This window comes from Spermophilus citellus, assembly GCF_964194105.1.
Source record: "Spermophilus citellus genome assembly, chromosome: 14".
In the NCBI taxonomy this organism is placed as follows: domain Eukaryota; kingdom Metazoa; phylum Chordata; class Mammalia; order Rodentia; family Sciuridae; genus Spermophilus; species Spermophilus citellus.
In genome coordinates, this window is record NC_138194.1 from 66,850,699 (window position 1) to 66,867,547 (window position 16,849).

The window sequence follows — 16,849 nt, forward strand, 5'->3', positions numbered from 1 at the left end:
ATAATGATCACTACAAATAACAATTAATTAAAGCAATAAAAATGCCACTCTTAAATTTTGTTCAGTGGAAAGTTACAAGTTTAAGTCAGTAAAGGTTTAAACTTCTTTATAGGAATATTGTGTGGCTAAAAGCATAGGAAAAGAGCTTCTAGTGAAATTAGAATACCAAACCAGAATGGTGAAATATGGACACCATAGTAGAGAACATTTTTCTAGTGGTAGATCTGGATTTTTTATTATAAGATAGCCAAATGAAATTTTTATTGCAGAATTAAAAGCCTGGCTCAATTTTATTGTTTTTTTTCTAAGTAACATTATGACAATACAGCTGTTTCTGTGCTTTTTCTCACAACGTAAGTACTGATTCTGTTATGTTCATGCCTTATAAGGCTTCCTAATGTTTTTCCCCTGCATGTAATATGGGATGTTTACTTTAAGACTTTAAGTTCCTGGGAAGCAGGGACTATATCCTTTCTTTATTTTTAATTTCCTTTCACAGCACTTAACTTAGTTTGGTATATTCAGAAAACAATGTAGCAATTTAAAACTGTGTACATTACTCATTTTAACTATACTTACTTTGGGTAAAGCAGCAACCTGGTAAGCAGCTCTAGCAGGAAAATTACTCTTGAAATCTGAATTTAAAAGAATTTCCTTTTAGTTTCCAGACATTGTACTGTTATTCAACCTCCATGATCAAGAACTTGGTAAGTGCTACAAGGACTAGTCAGTTCTTAGATATAAGTAACATTTCAGGAAAAAATCTCACATTCAGATCTGTTTGATAAACTGTTTTGATGTATTTGTTATAATTTTTAATGCTTTCCTGTCAGCTTTCTGAAAAAAAAAATGAAATACATACTCTGTCATTTTGATCTTGTTTGATAGGAATGGGATTTGCTCTTTGAAGTGATATTTGCAAACCAGTTAATCTTAATAGGGAATGTCTCCCTAAATCCCTATATCCAGCAATTTTGGCAAGTACTTTCCTTCCCTGTTTTGGTATTTGGGATTGGATCCATTGCTTTATCGCTGAGCTACATCCCCAACTCTTTTTGAGATGGTATCACCAAATTGCTTAGGACCTTGATAAGCTGCTGAAGCTGGCCTTCAACTTGGAATCCTCCTGCCTCAGCCTGCTAGAATTACAGGCATGTGCTATCACACTTAGCCTGGCAGGTACTTTTTCACTAATTTTGATCTTCTCTAGTCTTTTCTTCTGGAGACAATAAGTAATGATACTTTTTCCATGTGATTCCTTTGTCTCTTCCCAGGTGGGAGGGACACCCATTTTCCCTACTACAGCAGTGATAATATCAGCATTTACTCAGTGCTTACAATATGACAGCATTTGTCTTAACTGCTTTACAGTTTGTGTTAATTTATTTAACAATTCAAACAATCCTATAGAGTAGCAGTATGTTATCTCCACTTTGCATATGAGGAAACAAGACATGGAAATACGAAATAACTAATTAGCTAGAGATTATGAGATGGTGGTTAGACCATATCATAGCATTAGCAAACATGAGCTATACATATCAGAAATGTTTATGATGGTTTAAAAAGCCTAAGAAAGGTCTAACGGAAAATGGATTTGTAGGTTTTTGTATATTATTTTAGGGAATGTAACAGAAATATCTTAGAGCTTTTTCATGGGAGTATATTGTATGTTTCCAGTAAGACTTTTTTTTTTTTTTTTTGGGAGAGGGAGTACCAGGGATTGAACCTGGAGGCATTTAACCACTAAGCCACATCCCCAGTAAGACCCCACACAGGGTCTTGCTAAGTTACTTAGGGCCTTGCTAAGTTGCTGAGGCTGGCCTTGAACTTGCAAACCTCCTGCCTCAGCCTCCCAAGTTGCTGGGATCACAGGCACGCACCAAGGCATTTGGCTAGACTATTAATTTGGGGGGTGAATACTAGGGATTGAATTCAGGGGCACTCGACCACTGAGCTACATCCCCAGCCCTATTTTATATTTTATTTAGAGATAGGGTCTCACTGAGTTGCTTAGCACCTTGCTTTTGCTGAAGCTGGCTTTGAATTTGTGAACCTCCTGCCTCATCCTCCCAATCTGCTAGGATTACAGGTATGTGCCACTGTGCCTGGCCCATCTAGACTTATTAATTTTTTAAGAACAAGATGCCATTTCTTTACCATCTCCTGTCACTTTTAATTGATAATGGGCACTCATTTTGTTAACAATTCATTTCTCTTTAAAACTGTAAATAAGAAAAAAAGATAAATTACTTACACTGTTTGTAGATTTCATTGACAGTATTGAAGTCATTCATGTCAGCCAGCAAAACAGTTGCTTTGACCACTAGAAGATATATACATTCTCATTAGGTTTAGCAACTTGGTCTGATTCAAAACATTTCTTAGAAAAACCATATATGATTTTGTGACTGTCTTGATTAAAATGGGACTGAAAGGGGTCTGAAAAAGTGAAGTTAGAACAGAGTTGTTTTCCAGACTATTAGAACAACTTTAAAAAACAACATGGTATGACATTACTAAATGCCATGTTTTTCAAAAAGACCAAGGAAATATCAAACAGAAATTAACAGTGAAGGAAAACCAAGTTGCTTACCATTAGTGAAGTCACAGCCTGCCGCTTTCAGAATTTCACCCATGTTTGTAAGAGCCTGTAAACCAAGGCAAAGAGAGGCCTTAGACACTGGTATAATACTAAAGTTTTAATTAAATTCAGTGAATCATCTTTTACTAGTACCTCCTTGAGTAGCTTATGTTGCAGAAAAATTCTCCCCACTCTTTCTAGACTGTTTCTATAAAGTCAACTCCTTCTTGGTTTTCCTTTAATGGAATGAATCTTTATGAAATACAGTGAAAAGACTGAAAGGAAGTCCCTTCCTCAGTGCTAAAGAGTGTGAAGTTTTCAGTCAATATCCATTAATTAAGCTGAAGCAAATAAGTTCTGGGATTCCTCATTCTATATCACTACTTTATATAATTCTACATCACTTCAAGGAGGTAGTAAGCATTAAAACATGTTTTCTTTAAAAGTAATATTTGATGTTAAAAGGCTCTTTTTTCCCTCAAAAAACAATATTAGTGAATTTTGTATGTGTTTGATGCTTCAGCTTCCAGAAAAATATCAGTTTGTTACCAAATCCTTAACTTATTCTTTTCAATTTATTCTTCCTCCTCACTTTACTGTTGAAAATATATGATTGCATTTTTTTGTATTTTAAACTAATAATTAATCTAAATAGATACTACCTGAGTAAGACAAAAGTCTAAAAGCTGTGAACAAGTACATGCAGAGAAAAGATGTATCCTCTCCTTACTCCTTAGTAAGGGTAACAAACTGTTTCTAGCTTCTTATTTTTTAATCTTTTAGAGAGTCCATGCATAAATGAACATACTCTTAAATGCACAAACATACACACCTGGCAGTCTATCGTGTATGCTATTCTGCTCTTGGTTGGATTTTATCATGTAAAAAATTATCTTTGAGAGCTTTGCTTAGCATTTTATTTGTATGGGTCTAGCATGATTTTTTCAACAAGTTCTTTATGAAAAGACATTTAGGTTGTTTTCTATCTTTGGTTATTATAAACAACTTAGTGAATGTATTAAGTTATAATTTAATTCTATTATTGAAATAGAATTGTATTCATCATTCTTTTTTAAAAGCACAGTATGTAGCCAGGTATGGTGGTACATGCTTGTAATCCCAGTGACTTGGGAGCCTGAGGTGGAAGATTGAAAGTTCAAAGCCAGCCTCAGCAACTTAGCAAGACTCTTTCTCAAAATAAAAAGTAAAAAGGCTGGGGGTGTAGCTCAGTGGTTAAACACTCCTGGGTTCAATCCCTGGTACCAAAAAAACAAATACAGTCCAGCTGAACCAACCAAACCAAACACACTGTGTAAAACTGTTAATATATTTTTTTCTTATTAACAAATGCTGACTTTTTACTTCTGTGGTGGTGGCTTTATTTGTGTGTGTTGGGGGTCAGTGGCCCTAAAAAGAAAATTTCCCAATCCATGTGTAGGTGGCAACATGCTATTTGATTTTGATGATTCTGGTCCTTTTTTTTTCCTTCTTTTTTGATACTGGGGATTGAACCCATGGGCATTTTTCCACCTAGCCCTTTTATAATTTTGAGACACAGTGTTGCTAAATTGCTGAGGACCTCTTTAAGTTGCTGAGGCTGGCCTGAAATTTGTGCTCCTCTTGCCAAAGCCTGTTGAGTCACTGGGATTATAGGTGTGTGTCCCTGCATCTTGGCAGGAGATGGAATACTCTTTTTTGGTTGTTAAATGATTCATTAAATTTCCAACTCTCTTCAATCAAAAACTGGCTTAAGTCAAGTAGTGAATAGCTTAAAAGGCATTTATCTGTTAATGTCTATAACACAAGTCAGGTGGGGGGTTATTAATACTGATCAATATTAAAAAATCGTAGCAAAGTGAATTTCAAATGCGGAAAATGACTTACTTGTTTAGTTTCTGCTGCTATCCCTCCAGGTACAAGCTGTCCACTGGAAGGGTCCATGCCTATCTGTCCAGAGATGTAAACGGTCTTGTCCACTAACACTGCTTGACTGCAATGAACAGAAAGCTGGTGTATATATAAAATGTAAATATAAAATTCGGTGCTAAATGAGTCCTTTGATAGGACACAAAATGCACAAACTGTAAAATAAAACATGATAAATTAGACTTCATTAAGATTAAAAACTTTTATCAATAGACATCTTTGAGAAAATGAAGACAAATCAAAGACTGGGAGAAAAATATCTGCAAAACATCCATCTAATAAAGGACTTGTAGGTAGAATATATGAACTCTTTTTAAAAAAAATTGTGAAGAACTCTTTAAACTCAATAATATGAAGATGAACAACCTAATTTTAAAAATGGGCAAATGAGGGCTGGGGTTGTGGCTCACTGGTGGAGCGCTTGCCTCGCACATTTGAGGCACTGAGTTTAATCCTTAGTACCACATAAAAATAAATAAAATAAAAAAATATTGTGTCTATAACTATTTTTTTAAAAGGGCAAATGATTAAATAGACACTCCACCAAAGAAGACCTACAAAGAGCTAAGAAGTACATGAAAGATGCTCAAGGTCAGTCACTAGAGGTACCTATGCAGAGCAAAACCATAATAATATGCCACCATACATTTCACTCATAATAACAAACTTTGGTGAGGATGTGAAACAATGAGAAACACATATACTGTTTGTAGGAAAGCAAAATAGTACAGCCATTTTGGAAAATTTTGGCTGTATCTTAAAAATTTAAACATATACTCAACATACAACCTAGTAGTTTCTTTCCTAGGCAGCAACTATCCAAGAGAAATGAAAATGTATGTCCAAAGCCTTTACATAAATGTTCAGAGCAGCATTGTTCGTGACACCAATAAATAAATAAATAAAAATTTAAAAATCACTCATAGATCTAATTGTTTAATTTCAATTATATGAAATTTTAGACTTTTCCCTCTCACCTCCATTATTGGGGATTGAATCCAGAGCCCCAGATGTGCTAGGCAGGTGCTCTAGTACTCTAAGCCTCTATATGAAATTTTAGAAAAGACAAAAATGATAGCAGAAAGTAGATTAGTTGTTTGCTGGGTCCAGGGGCGAGGACTGATCATGAATAAGTGTGAAGGAATTTTTGGGGTGGGGGGGCGTGGGTGGTGTATGTGATGGAAATGTTCTAAAATTTGACTGTGGTAGTGGATATGACTCTATATGTTTACTAAAACTCATGAAACTCTATACCTAAAAAGCATCTTTTAAATAAGTAACTTACACATCATTTAAGCTGTAAAACAGAAAAATGCAATGCCAAGAGCACTAAAAACATTAATTATTCTCAGATAAGGTTTTCCTTTATGTAATCTTCCAAAGTTTCTTCATGCATATAGGAACCAAACAAATATATTTATCTCCCTTCTTTTACACAAAATATGGTATATTAAACACTATTGTACACTTGCTGTTTTCACCCGACAGTATATCACCAAAATCTTTCCATAACTATATGTAGAATTTTTCCTTGATTTTTTTTTTTTTTGAATTTATTAACATTTATTTTTTAGTTCTCGGCGGACACAACATCTTTGTTGTATGTGGTGCTGAGGATCGAACCCGGGCCGCATGCATGCCAGGCGAGCGCGCTACCGCTTGAGCCACATCCCCAGCCCTTCCTTGATTTTTTAAAACAACACAATACTTCACTGTGTATACTTTGTTTGTCTGATCAATTTTGCTTTCAATATTTTATTATAAATAAAGCTACACTTAAAACCATCACATATGCACACACATACATACACACAACTCCATGCACACTTCCACTGAGCAAGTAACCAAGCCCAGATCCCAGGGTCCTCTGGTTGAGTCTTTCTTATGGCAGTACAGGAAACTGTCTCATAGTCCCTATCTTCCAGGGTATCCTAGGGCTAGTGTCTGGTCCTGTTTCTGTAGCTGTGCAGGAACCAGTTGGTCCCTTGGATGTACACAGCAGGCACAATATAACTACTTGTTGATATTTTGCCCTCTAATCACTTAGTAACATAAACAATTTTGGCTATCAATAAATATCTTTTTAGGAGTACCTGTTGGCTCATGATGTGGGTTTTGGAGAGCTGAAGAAGATAGATTTAAATTTAGTAATAGGATTTAAAAAGTCTAGGAATTCTTTTCAACTATCTGGCTTTCACTCTAATTTGCAAATAAGTAACTATTGAGCTCGTTAATTTGTAACCTTTTCTCAGGTTGAACAATTACCATTAGCTAACATGTCCATTAACTCCTCTGTCCATTAGGCCATCTGCTCTGGGCCCTTTACAAAGTACTTTCAGTTCTCCCCATATCTGAAACATACTTCAAGCCCATATGTATTATCATTTATCAAAAACTTTGTAAATAATCCACTTATTTTCAGACTATTAAAAGAATTGGAATTCAGACTATCTGAGCTATGTGAGTCATTTCTTGGAGATTTAAAGAGGTTTTGTTAACAAAAACTGGAAACTTGGTGCATGTGTGTGTGTGTGAGATGCTGGGATGGAACCAAGAGCCTAGTGCATATTAGGTAAATACTCTACCACTGAGCTACACTCCCAGCCCCCTTAATACTGAGTATAAGAATCCTACTGTCTGCAGATAGGCATAGATAAGTTGTTAGGTTCCAGAAAATTTTAAAGTATGTTGTTCTGCTTTGAGGTCAAAGGGTAAAAACACTTTTAAAATCATTAACTCTCATGTCATAATCTATGTCGCATTAGGACTGGCTTGGGGTGTAATGGCAAAATGAAAGCAATGCAATAACATCATGATGTTGCAATCTCTGAAGGTTCTGTCCTGAAGTATCTCAAAATGTGCTGAACTGTCTAGCTAATTAATGACAGCACCCATCCATCCCAAGGCCAGGCACTGACAGTTCAACTCACTAGAATTCTTTCTGGAGAAGACCCAGAATTTTCAAAAACTGTACTTGCTACAAACTCCATGCACAAAAACTCTTCTTTCCAAACGGTTCTTAAAATATGTCCAGTTGACTTTATCAGGATATAAATAGTTGGAGTGTGTTTTTTCTTCACCGTAAAATATTGACAATAAGGTCCATTTCTAGTGACCTGTGTTTGAATCCTTTGGATACAAGGTCCTGGAAAGTCTTTATCATGAAGCTGGCTAATGGCCTTTCTGTCATACTGGCACACTCATAGATTCCCCTCTGTTCTGTTAGCAGCTTCCACTTCCAAGTCAACCAAGAATATTCATGACATGTTTTCATTCTTCAACAAAGAACACAGTATTTCTAAATAGGTCAAGAGAGGTGAATGCTTTTAGCAGGTTCTAGGACAAAGTGTCTTGTATAACATCACTTTGGTTTTTGCTAAGGGTCACTTTTGTTCTGAAGTAAACAAAAAGTGTTACTCTAAATGATTTAGGGAGAGAGTTTAGGCAGAAGGAGGAAAAAGATTACTGATTTTTGGTTATATTGAAATATCTCTTAACTATGCTCTCTTTTTCTTCACAATTTCTATCCAAAATACTCTCAGAATTCTCTTCTTAAAAGAGATCTGGTTATTTCTTGCTCAAAAACACCTGATGGTTTCTCACTACATACAAAACAAACTCTTTTGTTCAGCAATGGAAACTGCTACAACCTGGCCTCTGCTAAAATCAAATTTCTGTCACTTCATATTTAATTCCTACTTTTATCTTATGAAGTAGTGCTATAGTGAAGTCCATTTGGAAGACAAAGAAAACTAAAGTTAAGTCAGACTTGCAAGGTCAATTCAAAATACACAATACAAAAATTTCAAATGTAAAATCCAACTCTTAAGGAGTTAATTCCCAAAGGGTCAGCCACACAGTGGATCACAGTACAAAAATTATTCTCTTTTCAATCCTTTTTCAATTTTCCTATCCTGAAGATAGCAAACTAAATGATTAAGGTTGATTTCTAGAGCCCATTGCCTGAAATTCATATTGTTAGACCACTTCTCAGTAGTCTTCTATTTGGAATGCCCTTCACTCCATGACATCCTGCTAATGTTTTTAACAAAGTTTCACAACAGTGCTATATGTGACAAAACCAATCTTCAAAACTCAATTCAGGGACTACTTCTCACAAGGAGCATCCCTAAATCTTTTTCTTTCTTTGCCCATTAGAACTATTTTCTCTTTTTTTTTTCTTCTTCCCCATTTGTTCCTTTACCAATACGTTTTATTTCTAATCTTACTATAATAATTACTGTTCTGCCACACATGAGTGCTATTTCTCAAGCTCTAGAGGAGGAAGCTAGGGCTTGAGTTCAAATCAAATTGTCACTTACAGATTAACTGACCTTGGACAATTTGACTTTGTCAAGCTTCAGTTTTCTTTTTGTAAAAAATGGTTAGGAATTAATAGAAAAAGGTGGTTGCTATAGTAACTGTCATAAAGCCTGCACTAAACTAACTTTTTTTTTTCTTTCCTCCATGTGAGTGAAGGCCTTTCCCAATGGATTTCTTCCTACGCATTTTTGTATCCCTCAAATACTGGGCATGTAGGAGGGATTCAACATATGTTTGCCATAGTTAAAATGTTCCAGTTATAGAAACTTTCTAGTTTTGCTTCTTTTAATAGTGAACAGACACTATACTTTAAAAAGGAAAAAATGGTTATAGGATATGCTTTAGTGAAGAATTTAAAAGAATAACAATTATGTTAGGAAAAAAAGAATGCAAGAACACATAGAATAAAATCCAATGGTTTTAAAGTTGAGATTTTTAAAAACTGTGCCTGTGTGCATTTTTTTTTTTAAAGAAGCCTATTTAAAATAACTTCTGACATGTAGAAATAAAGACACACAGGGCAGACTTTCTGGCCAGTACCCATATATTAACTAGTATATATTGGGGCATTCTTAGAAAATTATCTTCGTTGTGATTTGCATTTGATTTGTTAGTGGTAAATGGGCATGCACAATGAGTTCATAAGAATCACAAATGCATTCCTATTCTTTGCCCATTAGAACTATTCTGCATATTGTAAAACGAGGGGTTTGGGTAGGTGTGCAGGGATTTGTGAAGCATTTCTAAGATCTCAGCTGTCGTTATAAAAGACAACCACATCTGTGACGAGATTTACTTTTTTGGTCCCCGAGGGGCCGCAGCTCCGACCCCTCCACCTCGCAAGCCTGGGGTCCCTGAATGCTCCTACAAGCCATATTACCTGTAGGGACCAATGGCCCCTGGGGCTTTCGCGGTGCTGATCACCTTTCTGATCAATGACGACATTTCAGTCTTCTTTGTTAAGCCCCTCCGAGAGAAGACGCCCCTTCACCAGCCCTGCCCGATTCTCGCCCAACAACTGACCAGCCTGGGGCAGCGCCTGCCGGAGGGACCCGGGGAGCGCGCTCGCTAGGTATCCTGGGAACTGTAGTCTGCGCGCGACTCCGCGCCACGTGGAGGAAGCGCCGGGCTGGCGCATGCGCCGTGCAGCTCGCTCACCGCGTAGGTCGCCTTTGAGGGGACTGTCGCAGAGGCTTGTCATTCTGACCCCAGGATCCCTCAGAACGTCGGGTAGGTAGGTCGTGAAGCATTGATTCCTGCTGCCAGGGAGCTCGAATGTGGGGGGAGTGTGTGTGGCTACCCCCAGCTCCGGCCCGGTTTCCCTCTCTCTCTCAGATTGCTGGTCTTTATTTCCTCTCTGCCTGCGCCCGGGACCCTTTTTCCCGGTTCCGAACCTTCTCGTGCACCAAGTCTGTTATTTCCCTGCATTGACCCCGGTAGGTGGAAGCTGTTCTGAGGATGAGTAGGCTTGCAGCCCTTCTGCCAAGGATGGGTCGTTCAGGGGACCATGCCGAGAGGCGTTGTTCTTCTTCCCACCCCTCCCAAATTCCGGTCTCTGACTTTAAAGGGTCTCCTACGATCTGAACAGGGAATGGGATCTGACTGGGGAAAAAAAAGTTAGTGATCTTGCTTTGGCTAGTAGCCCAGAGCTGGTCTATATACAGATCATACATTGTCAGAAGGAATGGTACTGGGCTAAATATCTCCCATCCTGTTAATATGTGTAATATAGCTACGCTCCACTTCTTCATTTATGAATGCTTGTGTACATTAAATGTATGTACATTTATGTACATTATACACACATATTAAGTAATGTGCGTTAGTGTGATATATATGTCTCCCCTACTTTGTGCATGGCGGTCTGCTAAGTTCTGGGAGTGCAATAGTTAAAAAAAGGTGAGGTCTCTGTCCTCCCTGCTTTCAAAATGTACTATAAGAAAATCCCTTTGTTTGGCCTACATACTGTTAAGGTTTTGCTTTCCTTCTGTCTCAGGAACCTTCAGATCTTTTTCATTGGTTTAGATCTCCAGCCTGGAATGATCTTCCAGCTCCAGCCTGGAATATATGATCTTTCAGTCTGTCCTTCTCTAGCCTATTTCTTCTCTGTCTTCCCACTCTAGTCATCCGAGTTCTCAATCCTATATTCACACAGAAGATTCCTGAATACTCCTTCTTCCCTAACTGCCCAAATTCCAACTAACTGAAATTCTGTGTTCTTACTGATTTTTTTCTGCTGATACACATTTTTTCTTTCTCATTTCCAGTTTCCTGTTTTGCTATACTGCAAAATTTAACATTTTATTACATGTGATCTTATTTTCTAATTATTTTATGTTTGAATATGGTGACTAGAACCAGACTGCCTGATCCAGACTATCCTGAATTCCAGGACAATCATAAGCTTAGTGGATATGAGTGGAATAACTGCTTTGTGTTTCAATTTCCTCATTTACAAAATGAGATAACACAAGAACCTCTCATATAATTGTAATAATTAAATGAATAAGGCAGTGCCTGGCACAAAGTTCTCGATTAAAGTTAGCTGCTTAAGATGACTAAATTCTTAAAGGAAAAAGATCACATCCTGATACTGGTATTACACATGACCTGAAACTATATTAGACACATTGTAGGTACCCCAAATCTTGTTAATATTGATTAAACTGGATAATTAGGAAGTGATTCTTTTTTTTTTTAATTTTTTTTTTAAAGAGAGAGGGGGACAGAGAGAGAGAGAATTTTAACATTTATTTATTCTTAGTTCTAGGCGGACACAACATCTTCGTTTGTATGTGGTGCTGAGGATCGAACCCGGGCCGCATGCACGCTAGGCGAGCGCACTACCGCTTGAGCCACATCGCCAGCCCCTAGGAAGTGATTCTTATTTATAAAACAGTTCACTGCGGCTGTATCATGGCTCAGTGGTAAAGTGCTTGCCTAGCATGTGCCTAGGTTCAGGTTTGATTCTCAGCACCACATATAAACAAATAAACGAATAAATAAAGGTACATCAATAACTAACAAATATTTTTAAAAGAAAAAAAATTCATTGTATGATTCTTTAAATAAGGATCTCTTGGAGCATTACAAATAATTTGTGTAAAATATTACTTGTGAAACAAGGTACTTCGTTCTTATCAAGCAGGAATCACCAACTTTTTAGATCTGGAAGGAAAATGGAGATTATCTTTTTTTCCTCCTAGGTTCTCAAACTGGAGTCCACTATACATAGCTGTATCTGTTCAACCAGATTCTAAGCTCTATGAGAAAACATGGCATATCCATTTTATTTGAAGATGTGGGGAAAGCATTTTTGTAAAGCTGACATATTTAATACTCATTAAAGTTTTGACTGAATGAACATGAGAAAGAAGGAAAAAGAAATGAATGAACATGAAAACAAATTATGAATACTAGGAATAGATGTAAAATCCACTTGAATGTGATAAGCATTAAAATTCCTTCTGGTGGGCTGGGTTTGTAGCTCAGTGTTAGAGCGCTTGCCTAGCATGTGTGAGACACTGAGTTCAATTCTCAGTACCACATATAAATAAATAAAGGTCCATCAACAACTAAAAAAATGTGAAAAAAAAAAGATTCCTTCTGGTGGGTCTGTGGCTGTGGCTCAGTGGTAAAGTGCTTGCCTAGCATATGTGAGGCACTGGGTTTAATCCTCAGCACCACATAAAAATAAATAAATAAATAAATAAATAAATAAAGATATTCTGTTCATCTACAGCTTAAATAAAAATAAAGATTCCTTCTGGAAACTGTTTTAAGTGAAATCTCAGATCTCAAAGGATACATTCCTTATTCATTCTTTATTCATAACCCAACCCAAAGAACTGTTTGAGGACTGCTGCTAGCTCAGTATGCTCATTTTTTAAGTCTAGAACCAAAGTTCAGAGATGTGGTATCCCAAGGTTACCCTCATATCCCAACACCAGCCTTCCTTTGGCTCATTCTAATCCTAAGCTAGGGATCCTAAGGTCATGTGCTTTGTCTTCTTGGGTTAGTTTTGATTCAAGTAGGTAACGTTGGTGGACTAAATTGTTTGGTAAACTATTTTGAATTGTTCTTAATACAAACTACTCTAAATCATGCGTTTCATTAGCCAACCAGTTATGCAGAACTCTACAAAGTCAAAGCCATGTTGTATTTTTTTTTAAGGAGGGATTCTTTACAAAGGAGTGTTTACCGGCTTGAAAAATTATATCACCAGTGGCACTGTTCTTTTTGAGGCACAAGTAGAACACATGTGGATTGTTCTGCCACTGTAGCTGTTGCCTCCATGGTCATTCTATATATAGGTAGAAATAGTATTAAAATATTTAAATGCATTGAAAACAGCTTGGTAAGTGTCTGCACTCTGGGATTCCCTACCTCCTGGTGTTACCTGCAGGACCTTTCGGACTTCTTTACAGTGAGCAAGGAAAGAGTTAATAACTTGCTTGGGGTGGGAGCTTCCAGGACCCTTCTCCAGCTTTATGGCTTGTATCAGTGCCTGTGCTGACAGTCTCTGTGATTGTTCTGTGGGTTCAAAATGTCTATTTCATAATGTCATCTAGTATAGTGGTGAAATAGTTGCATACAGAAATGCATATTGTTTTATTAAAATACTTTTTAGCTCTTTGTTATAGTTGGGGCTTGTATTGCAGGGTATGTGTTGATAATAGTTATGTCACCAATAGGTTATTATTAGTGATTTTTATTTCAAAATAAAAAGCAAGTGTTTCAAACTGAATCAGTGAAAAAAGGGACCTGTTGTGTTTGAGAGAACCACTCTCAAAAGGGACCTTTTGTGTTTGAGGAACCACTGAGTGAATCTGTCAGGCTCTACTAGGCTTTTATCCTTTGTCCTTTTTATTTCAAGTTGAAATCATTATCTATTGCTATTGTAGATTAAACATATAGTTAGCGTTGTCTCAGCAATAAAACTGAAAACATCAATAACCTATGTTCAGTTTGAAGTAGAGTGTTCTAAATTTCATTGATTTGGGTGAATCTAAGAATCAATATGAAGTGTTTTAACTAATTTCAATTTTTTATCATGCATAGTGATCTCATCTGCTGTTTTATTCTTTCAACAAACTTTATGCAGTGTCAATATTTATGTAAGATTTAATTACTTGGCAACCTAGACTGGAATGTTCCAATAGGGAATCTTCCATCAATAAACTTATTTTTTTCTTTTGAAAGTTTTTGATGTTAAAGCCATTTACAGCCTCCTTTAAATTTCCCTCCTGTAGAGCAATATGGTCTCAATAGTCTAACCATAGTAAATGTAGGCATTATATTGAAGAATCCAATTTTGTGTTACATAAATATTTGTTGAATTTATTATTTTTGAATGGGAGTTTCCTCTCCTTGTACTAAATGTATCACTTCCATTCCAGAAATGTCTAATGCAAAAGAAAGAAAATATGCTAAGAAAATGAGAAACCAGCCCACTAATGTGACTTTATCCTCTGGCTTTGTGGCTGATAGAGGTGTAAAGCTCCATAATGGAGGAGGGAAACCTTTCCAAGCTCAAGGTAAGATGACATGAAGTTCTCTCCACTTCCATTTAGAGTGAATTTTGCCAGTTCTTTTGATAGTCATTACCTAAATAGTAAATGGACTGAAATAAAACTAGATACAACAGACTCTCAGTATTCTCAAATTTCGTATTGGCAAATCTGCCAAGTTGGTGAAATGTATTTGTAACCCTCAAATCAACATTTATAGAGCTTTGGCCGTCATTTTGGACATGCACAGAACAGGAAGAAATTCAAGTTGCCCTAGGTATAAGTTCCCAGCTGTCTCCTTGTCAGCTTTCACACAGAGATGGAGTTCTGCCTGTGGTTTGGGTCTCATCTGTGGGTTGGCCTCTTGCAAGCCACTTAACCCTTTTGAACTTCATTTTCTCTTTTGTAGAAGAAAAGAAATAGAATTACCAGAATGAGTTGTTTTTAGCTTTCAAAATTATCTTCTACTTGTCATCTATTTATTCCCCCTAGGAACAGTGGTTCAGTGTTCACTAATTCAGTGTTCACTGTGACTTTATAGAACATGACTACGATAGTATGACTGTGCATGTTTTAAAGCTAATATATTTTATTACTGCATCAAAATTTATTGTTATTTATACTTCTGTGTTTCCTAAGAGAAATAGGGTACATCTTCATATCTGTATTTAACTTGTGTGCTGATTTTAGAACCTTATAAAGTGATAGGAAAGTGATAGTTGTTCATGGGAACAGCAGTAGAAAATGCTATCTTGGAAAGACAGCAAAAGCCAGTGCTTTTTTTTTTTTTTTTTTAAATAAATTTTTGGTTAAATAAATTTTAGATCTAAATTCACAAGATCTAGATTCAGATTCAGTAGTTGAGGACTGCCATGGCAGGTGACAAGCCTTTCGTGCATATTATTTCAGTTAAAACTCAGAATGACAAACCGTGTACATATTCAAGATTACATGATGTACTAATTCACACCACAGTGGAAGTAAGTAAAATTCTCCACTGAGCCCTCTCTTTGTTCACAGACAGATGTCTAATGTTATGTTAAAGTCAGAATGGTTCAAATGTCCTGTCATTTGTGTAGGGACTTTACTTTGCATTCCTTCTGTAATGGCTTCTGGGTTGAGTGTGCCAGATAATTAGTATAAGACTGAATGCACAATTACAGGGAGCATCATTCAGGTTACTATATAACAGAATATCATAAACTAAGTAGCTTCTAAATAACAGATTTATTTCTCACAGTTCTAGAGGCTAAGAAGCCCAAGATCAAGCAGCAATTCAGTGTCTGTTGAGGGTCCTGTGTCTGGTTCCTAGATGGCACCTTCTCTTGGTGTCCTCATGTAGTGGAGGGGTGAGGGGTCTCTCTGGAACCTCTGTTGTAAGGACATTAATCTCATTTGTGACAACTCTATTCCCATGATGTAATCATCCCCCAGAGGCCATACCTCTTAATAGCATTACCTTCATGACTTTAACATGTGGATTTCAGGGGACATAGCATTTAGACCATAGCAAGGAGCCTAGTTGAAAGTACATGTTGTACTGTAAATACTCAGTGAAGAAAATTTTCTTGTATCTGTTATATTCAAAGTTTTCATCATTCTGAAATGATTTTCTGCTGTGCTGCCTGCTAGCTTTCTGACCCTGACAAGTTATTTGACTTCCCAGCTTAAGTCCCTCCTTTTAAAAAAGAAATAGTAGGGAATTGCATGGATGGTGGAAGGAGACTCTCGTTGTTATACAAAATACATGTATGAAGATGTGAGAGAAAAAAAAAGAATAGTGTTACCCTAGATTAGGTAGAGAGAAGTGATGGGAGGGGAGGGGAGGGGTTAGGGAGATAGGAAGGATAATAGAATGAAGCAGACATTATTATTACTGTATGTATATATGTGAATGCATGACCAATGTGATTCTGCAACCTGTATACTCAGAAAAATGAGAAATTATATCCCATCTGATTCAAATGTATGATACTGTCATGTGTAACTAATTAAAACAAATAAAAAAATAGTTATAATCACTTTATAGTGTGGTTGTCCTCAACAGGTGTTACTTCTACACTGTAATGCTTATCCTTGGTAAGAGTAACATATTTCTTTTTGTTTTCTTTTTGAAAATATTTTAGAGCTTCATTCTGGAACTTCACAACAGCGGCAAACCAAGATGACCCCTTATTCACTGCCTGAGCCTAGTGTGAATGAGCAGTCTTCCTCCAAAATCATGTTTAAAAAAAAGGGAGGCTGGAAAGCAGGTCCTGATGGCACTTCCCAAGAGATCCCCAAGTATATAACTGGTGGGTATTGAAGGAAGTACAATCTGGTTGTGTTGGGAGCTCATTGTTTCTACTGCCACAGTTATGCCAGCACATTGCCCTCTGCCCTCTGCACTGCCTTGGCTGCCTCCCTCTCCTCTCTCCTCTGTTGTACCCACTTGGGCCCTTCTCACCTTCAGTCTGGACTTAGGCACAACATCCTTAGGCCTGATGGTTCTCCCGCCTTCATTTTC

At 36.9% G+C, this 16,849-nt stretch overlaps 2 protein-coding genes across 8 annotated transcripts in view; one reads left to right on the forward strand and one right to left on the reverse strand.

Annotated features, from left to right (window-relative positions):
- RIDA (reactive intermediate imine deaminase A) overlaps positions 1–9,885 on the reverse strand; it is a 45,699-nt gene extending 35,814 nt beyond the window's left edge. For all 5 annotated transcript variants that reach the window (XM_081266821.1, XM_081266822.1, XM_081266823.1 and 2 more), the window contains exons 1-5: positions 9,714–9,885; positions 4,469–4,574; positions 2,597–2,651; positions 2,258–2,326; positions 580–635 (exon numbers count right to left, since the gene is read on the reverse strand). In XM_081266821.1, the coding sequence (XP_081122947.1) occupies positions 580–635; positions 2,258–2,326; positions 2,597–2,651; positions 4,469–4,574; positions 9,714–9,778 (351 nt within the window). In that variant the 5' untranslated portion in view covers positions 9,779–9,885. The remainder of the gene's footprint in view (positions 1–579; positions 636–2,257; positions 2,327–2,596; positions 2,652–4,468; positions 4,575–9,713) is intronic.
- A 78-nt stretch (positions 9,886–9,963) lies between these two features.
- Positions 9,964–16,849, forward strand: part of POP1 (POP1 homolog, ribonuclease P/MRP subunit) — a 32,808-nt gene continuing 25,922 nt past the window's right edge. For 2 of the 3 annotated variants that reach the window (XM_081265981.1, XM_081265979.1), the window contains exons 1-3: positions 9,964–10,063; positions 14,233–14,370; positions 16,470–16,637. In XM_081265981.1, the coding sequence (XP_081122107.1) occupies positions 9,970–10,063; positions 14,233–14,370; positions 16,470–16,637 (400 nt within the window). In that variant the 5' untranslated portion in view covers positions 9,964–9,969. Of the gene's footprint in view, positions 10,068–14,232; positions 14,371–16,469; positions 16,638–16,849 lie in introns of all 3 variants that reach the window. The other variant, XM_081265980.1, reaches the window with a different exon arrangement.